The sequence below is a fragment of the Haliotis rufescens genome, unplaced genomic scaffold, assembly GCF_023055435.1.
Source record: "Haliotis rufescens isolate VD_foot unplaced genomic scaffold, xgHalRufe1.0.p SCAF_3, whole genome shotgun sequence".
In the NCBI taxonomy this organism is placed as follows: Eukaryota; Metazoa; Mollusca; class Gastropoda; order Lepetellida; family Haliotidae; genus Haliotis; species Haliotis rufescens.
Genome location: NW_025964001.1, coordinates 406,025 through 413,926, shown reverse-complemented (window position 1 = coordinate 413,926; position 7,902 = coordinate 406,025). Strand labels below are relative to the sequence as shown.

General features: G+C 42.4%; 1 protein-coding gene across 1 annotated transcript; it reads left to right on the top strand.

The window, feature by feature from the left end:
• The first annotated feature begins 1,918 nt into the window (after positions 1-1,918).
• LOC125384306 (postacrosomal sheath WW domain-binding protein-like) lies at positions 1,919-4,557 on the top strand. The gene is made up of 2 exons (XM_048403191.1): positions 1,919-2,291; positions 4,394-4,557. The coding sequence occupies exons 1-2, from the start codon at positions 1,919-1,921 to the stop codon at positions 4,555-4,557; spliced, it is 537 nt and encodes a 178-aa protein (XP_048259148.1).
• The last annotated feature ends 3,345 nt before the right edge of the window (positions 4,558-7,902 follow it).

Below are 7,902 nucleotides of genomic sequence, written 5' to 3'. Positions count from 1 at the left end.
CACACACACGTGCATGTACGTCGCTACATATAGAGTGCAATAATCTTAGACGCGACATTAAACCTAATTTCACCTCACCTCACCTCACCTCACCTCACCTCACCCAACCTTCGACATATTCTCGAATGCACTGGTGGTTCTGACTTCCGCGTGACAATGTTTAGGGTTATTGAAAACCTCACTGTGATTACTGTAAACAGATACTTATTCAAACATAGTATAGATCTATAAAAACATGTTTGAAAAAGTATTACACTGAATATATATATATATGTGTTCAGTGTGTTGACTAACTTCTTCAAACATGTTATATATATATATATGCATTTCATTGACATTATTGCCACGTGTGTATTTTGTCCAACAGTACTAACTCTAATTGGCATTTAATCGTCCTGACGCAAGAAAATTAAAATAAATATAAATATGATAAAATAAACACGTTCCTACATAATAGGCTTATTCAGCCTCGTTCACATGCATCCTCTTGCCACAGGGTTTATTTATCTCGGGGGTAACTGTACCCCCTGGGTGGCAAAGTGCAAATGTGTTTACATGATCATTGAAAACGGATGCGACAAAGATTTTGCCAGATTGGTATGTTCATCTTAACTTTGACCCTTCGTTGAGAAAGAACAGTTTGGGAAAGACACTGGTGGAAGGTAACCGCCCAAGCATTCGATGATGCTTCAGAATAACGAGAGATATTTTCCATGATATTTGTCAGAACATTCAACCATTCGTCACCACTCGCATCTTTCCGTAACCTACAATCATGTCTACATTCGGCTTTTCCCGGAATGGAACGAATTGGTCACGAATGAAGCTTCAGAGGCAATCCCGTGTTAGCATAAATAACTGCATCAGCTTTGGACGGACTGTCAAGTTGTGTGAGGGCATGCAATTCAGACCAGACACTAATAAGACACCTTGTCTCATCACCTGGCCATCAATTCCCACAGAGAGGCTTGGTTCATGGTGGCATTTGGACTGTGTAAATGTGTATGGCTACTCCTTTACATAAACTATATATTTAGATTGACTGTTTCCTGGAACGCCATCCCAATATAACATAGAGCTGTTCATTTGGCTCTAGTCAAAATTTGTCAAAATACTTTTACATGACGCATTTGTCTAATGGGGAATTTTCTTTACCCCAGGGTACTAGAATTTGCGCCACATCTTGAGGATTTAACGTCGCGTCCACGATTATTGCACTTATATAGCGACATGCATGCACGTGTGTGTGTGGCTGCTTCTATTTGTCCGCACTGATGCTGATTTATTGCGCTAGCCTACTGTTATACCATGCCGCAGTTTAACATGCATACCCCACTCAGACAAAGTATACTCACTCCGAGCCGACCAGTCCTTGTTTTAGCCCCTTAAAGCCGAGCGCCAGACAGGGTACTCATCTTTTAAAGTATTTTGGTATGACGCGGCCGGGGGTCGAACCCCGGATCTTCCGCTCTCCGAGCGGGCGCTCTACCACGGAGGCGGTCTTACACTAAAAGAAAATCGTAGCATGTAAAGTAGGTTTCAGATTACCAGCTTATATTCTGCTGAATAGAAAGGTCTGTCACTCAAGGATATGTCTTTTCCCTTTTATATGAACCTTGAATCCAACTGAAGAAGAACTGGCCTCTGATCAATTACTCTATCATTGAGTCACCTCGGATATTATATTATTGCGTTACGATGTAGTGTGTCTTTAGTTAAAATCTATGGCTGAATTATAATATCATATTGTAACTGTGTTGGGATTCTGGGTGAAACGATGGAATACATGTCGTTGCCATGGCGATTCATTGTGTTCACACTATTGGTCACTGGTTTTATGCACCGCTCAAGATCATACTCCCCATCCGATTGCTTCCTCAAGATCGCCTCGTAAAGGAAAACGCACGACTCCGAGGTTATGGTCGAGGAAGCAAGACAGAGGCAAGGGGGTACCGGCATGGGGGTACCGGCAAGGGGGTACCGACAAGAGGGTACCGGCAAGGAGGTACCGGCAAGGGGGTGCCGGCAAAAGGGTGCCGGCAAGGGGGTACCGGCAAGGGGGTACCGGCAAGGGGGTGCCGGCAAGGGGGTACCGGCAAGGGGGTACCGACAAGAGGGTGCCGGCAAGGGGGTACCGACAAGGGGGTACCGGCAAGAGGGTACCGACAAGAGGGTGCCGGCAAGGGGGTGCCGGCAAGAGGGTGCCGGCAAGAGGGTGCCGGCAAGGGGGTACCGAGAAGAGGGTACCGGCAAGGGGGTGCCGGCAAGAGGGTGCCGGCAAGGGGGTGCCGGCAAGAGGGTATCGGCAAGAGGGTACCGAGAAGCGAAGCTTAGTCTAAATGCAAGAAATAACAGAAAAAATAAGAAAACATCGATTTCATTATAGTGAAACAATACAGTGTGTCGCGGTATAAAAGGAGTGCTTTCAAATCGTGCGAGAGAAAGAAACACGTGCAGCATAGACAAAACTAAGTCATGACATCTAAAATTGAAATTATCTGAACACCTGTCCTGGTGGCTCAGTAGGAAAACAGTGGGTTACAAAACTCAACACGATCTATGAGGCAGCAGGTTCCATTCCGTCCTCCATAATGAAGAACGTTTCTTTTCTTGTCCTATGATTTTAGAACAGAGGACGTTTGAAACACTAAGTCCCAATTCCATCTGCAACTCCAATCATCATGCCTTACTAGCAAAAAGTAAAACGTTATACCAGGTCTTACTAGGAAACAGTAAAACTTCATGCCCAGGATAAGGTCGTACTAGGAAAAAGTAAAACCTCCTGAGAGGTTGTTACGAGATAGAAACATACCTACCTACAATACAATGGGCAAACGTGGCAGTAGGTTTATAAGACGGTGTAAAATACCTTGTTCACTGTCTAACTGACTATTAACAACTCATGTAACCTACGACATCACACACTGGGGATTTTACAGACGTTTCAGTCATTTCTGCAGTTGAGTCATCGACAAGTTGTTTATGAACTCCCAAATTAGAAAAGTAATTATACTTGAACAATGAGAAAAGAAATGAACATATCTCACTATTCTCAATATCGTTGGGTTTAATTCGGGGCCTTTCACTGTTTCAATTCCATTATTGTAAGTTTCTGTCGCGTAATACATTCTTGAGACAACTACGTTTCGCGAATAAGGATCAATTAGGAGCGGTTTCCGAGGCAACCTTTCCAATAAAAGTAGCAATTGCATTAGGGTGTCCTACAGTGAGAGTAGTGACCCAAGGGGAGACGTGATTGGTCACCGCCGTCAGTCACTGTCGGTAGGATGAGATGTTGTGGTGAATTATATTAATTATTACATAACATGTTGATCTATTTGAGCAGCAGGGGCTGATATCTGACGATATGAGACTTTATAACCCTGACACTTGCACTGGAGCGGCGCCCAGTGTCTAAAGGCATACTAAAACTATATTTCCCTGTTAGAACCAGTTCTGCTACTGTTAATTCAACTATATTTCGCCGTTAGAACCAGTTCCGCTATTGTTAATACAACAATATTTCCCCGTTAGAACCAGTTCGACTTCTGTTAATACAACAATATTTCCCGTTAGAACCAGTTCGACTTCTATTAATTCAACTATATTTCCCCGTTAGAACCAATTCGGCTACTGTTAATTCAACTTTATTTCCCCGTAAGAACCAGTTCGGCTGCTGTTCATTCAACTATACATCCCCGTAAGAACCAGTTCGGCTACTGTCGCCGCTGGGTGAATATATATTATTACCAATAACCTTTGCTATCACCACTGTATTTTTATATCTGAAACTGTTCACTGCCTACTTATATTATATATTGCCATTAAATAATGTACTGCCACTCTTCAAAATCTACCACCTTTATATTTCAGTGCCTTTGCATGTGTTTGTGACGGGATGTACCGTTGAGGCAGGATACGCTCAACTTTTCGGGAACCTCTGGACTTTTAGATATGGTCGGAATCGTACAATCGACTTAGCACGGACATTTTAGCAGGGAATATGGAAGGGATTTGTTAGTTTTATTTAGTTCCATTTAAGAACTAACTTTGCTCACTGCGCTTTTATATGGATGTTGATCTACTGCTACAGTTTAACTCACCATGATTTAGATAATGTCGCTCTATTATTTGCCATTGTTACAAGCAAATAATGAAGCAAGCTCTCCTCGGCTGCTTTTTGTGAAAAATATTGAACGGTTATTAATATTGTGAATACACAAGTCATCTGAATGAAAATATAAAACTGATATTAATTGAAGTTAATACTGCCAATTTCCCGTTCTCATCGCCAAACGCTAGCTGATGGTGCGAAATTCAAATTTGAATTCTCTAAAGCACAAGGGACGGAAATTGCTATAATTAATAGATTGATTTGCTTTGACATTCGCAGAAAACTCTTCCTTTGCTTCAGCGTTTAATCTCACCGGCATGCGTCTATCAGCCTCATCAGCACAGTCGGGAATGGCGGACACCGAAAGCAATGCGTCGTTGTCGACTGGACGTTCTGACTGTGGCAGTCTTCCCTCATGCCCGTTCCCCGCTGTTCGAGATTGAAACACGATGTTGCTGCAGATCTGCTGTGATGAATCACTACAGCGGGCATATTAACTGCACCAGGGGTTCGCAGCATGGTACAATGGTACACTGGTCAGCAAATCACTGCATCGGAATGATCAGCGCCTATACAGATCTGGTAGCGTAGTCAGCCAGGAAATAGAGGGACGCTTTACTGAGAACCTTACCCCATAATTGTATTTCAGCGTCTCACTGTTGTCACCACTACTGGCAACGGGTTTGGAATTTGATTATGATCTAAGGAAATTTTAAAGATTGAGGAAGTACTGTCTCTCTTGTGTACGACCTATCAGTGACGGGTGAAGGGGCAAGGTAATAGTACCATCCAGGCATTCTGGAAGTCCAGCGAACGAAGAGTTCATCACATTTTGTTGAGAGCAGTACGTGCGGAGCAAGGTTCTGGTTACGGAAACATAGACTAACGTTAAGTCTCTGAAAGTATATACTTTTTGATATACTTTGTTACACAGTTGTTTTTGCTTGGTAATATGATCTCTGTTATCTGTCTCAAGATACACCACCCCAAGGCCCCTCTGCATATGGACCAGCACTGAGCCTGTTAATGGAATTTCATTTTGTAACTTGAAACTCCACAATCTCTGCTCAGATCCGAGCACAGTCTGAACACTGGAGGATATAGTAGATAGAAACAAACAAGTACCTATTAATTGAAAAGGAGCCTCACTGAGATGGGAGGTGCAGAACCTGGGGAAAATCTAGACTGCCTTTGTTTAGAGCTATAGCATTACAGTAAGGGCTGGGCTGAAGGGAAAATAATTTGATTCAGGCAGTGTGAGAGAGAATAACGGACATGATTCATCCCGAGCAGTGGATATCATACTTTAGTTGGCAAGACAAACCTCTAGCCCTAGTTTCCCAGACCCTAGCGAGGAAGTAAAATTAAATCTAAATGAGACTCAATGATTTGGCAAGGATAGATTGCACAAGCTCTAGGAATTAGGCATTGTTTTGGGATCCATTTTGAGTTTGTTTCCTATTTTGTAGACTTAATTTTTTAATAAGATCAGTTTAGGTGAGACTGAACGTCAGTCTACTCTCGTCCGTAAATACCACTATCCCGCATCAGCAACCGTTATTTATAACGATGACGAGCTAACCACGTCTCCCCTTGTTAAATGTCAGTTATATCTTTACAATAATGATTTATTATAAGTCGTGTGAACAGCTGAAAGGGGCGTTAGGGTAGCCTTGTGGGTAAAGCGTTGATTCGTCGCGCCCGAGACCCGGGTTCGATTCCCACCATGGTTGCATTGCGTGAAACCCATTTCTGATGTATCCCCTCTATGGCATGGCTGGAATATTGCTGAACACGGCATCAGTCCCTACTTACTCACTCACTCACTCACTCACTCACTCTGGAAGAACATGCTGGACAGGAGAGTTGACAGATGACTTGTCGATAACATGTCGATAACGTGCAGGCAGATGGAAGGGGGTGTATGCGTGTGTCCTTCAGTCTAACCAGAAACAATTCAGAAGACTCATTGGGACTTTGGTTGTCTTTTCGTGTCATTAGGTCTTGTATCCTGACGGCACATTAACATTCAGTTAAACCTAACGCACCATGAAACAATGACATATTAAACCCTCAACCTTATTAGTTTTGTTACATGCAGTTAAATGCTGCATAAATGTAAGCTTGAAATGACATCAAGGAAGTATGTTAATAACGTTATGAAAATAATGTTACGTCTTAAACTATGACTTGTCGCATCACTATCGCGTTAGCTATTTGTTGGAGTGTATGGTGAACTGTTTGACATTACATTTATGCCTTTTTGTGCAGAACATCTCACGATCCAAAGTCTATAAAATGTAACTTGAGTCACAAACACACCTTGAACTATGACAGACATGTCGTATTGCATTGTGAATCTCACTTGTGACAAGGAAACAGTTTCTTTTCAATACTTATTGATGTTTGCTGTGAGTAAATGCCAAATGAAGATGGCATTCATTCTTACTCGCCGGTAATACTTGTATATTTCCATTTCCAAACCACACCTAGATTGTTATTTGTAGCTCACTGTACTGTATTTACACCTGTTCTATGTTCTATATATATAAGGCTACAGGACGAGTGCCAATTTCTAACATCTGTGCTTACTCAACAGGTGCTTGTTGTACACCATGGAGGAGTCCCGAGTGTTTCTGGTGCCCCTTTCTTAAAGGTTTAGGGTCTCTGGGAACCCTTGAAAAAATAGATCCTTGGGCAATCTGTAACGAAGCTGTGAGAGTGAGTGTGTTTGCGTGTGAGTGGGTGATTATGTGTGTGTGTGTGTGTGTGTGTGTGTGATTGTGTGTGTGATTGTGTGTGTGTGTGTGTGTGTGTGTGTGTGTGTGTGTGTGTGTGTGTGTGTGTGTGTAAATATGTTTTAACTTGTTATAATACGCATGTAATCTTCGGACTGAAATCTGGTGGAAATCAACTGTATGCAGTGACCTGTGGTAATATGCATAACAAGCACGGGATCAATGCTTATTAAAGTTAACAGTTGCTCCCTTTGATTCCTGATCCTTTTCAAATCCAAAGATAGAGCGTTCGGGCAAAACAACAAATTAAAACTACTTTTTTATTCTTATTGTGGCTTTTACTTCCGGTCAGTAAAAAGAAGTCGCACCATGACCAATATTGCAACACTCCATATTGTCACAGCTTATGCGTTAACCGCCATGCCACTTTAAAGAGACGTGTTTACCTGTTCCTAGCCTTTGCTAGAGCTGTACTGGAAACATGAAACCTAATATTGCATGCACAGCGGATCACCGTTCATTAAATGGCTTAGCCACTGAATACAGACGAGCACCATCTGCCAATCTGCCATAGACTTGTCACCAGTTGTTTGTGTAATTCATACTGATATCTGTCATCTTCTGTCCAGATCTCTTGCTGTTGACGTGTACGTGGATGCAAGGAGGGCACTGATACGAATAGACTAACGCTTAGTCTCCGAAAATATATAATTTCGATAGAAACAAATGTCTCCTTTTAAATTTAAATGAAGCCCCAGGGAGTCGGGAGATTCTGAACCTGAAGAAAGCTTAGACCTGTTTCATTAAGAGCATTGCAGAGAGGGCTGGATGGAAGGGAAATAATAGGGTTCAGGGACTGTGAGACTATGGCACTATTGGCTCTATTGGCACTATGGGAGTCCCGAGGAACGGGTTCCTCATATAGTGTACACTCGTCCGCCATAAATTTAGAAAAAAATGTGTCGGCCGTCAAATCGCTCTTCATAGGACAATATAATTATGCGAGGCAGTGTATTTTTGTCTAGAAGGCTGGAGTGAAAATCTAATAAT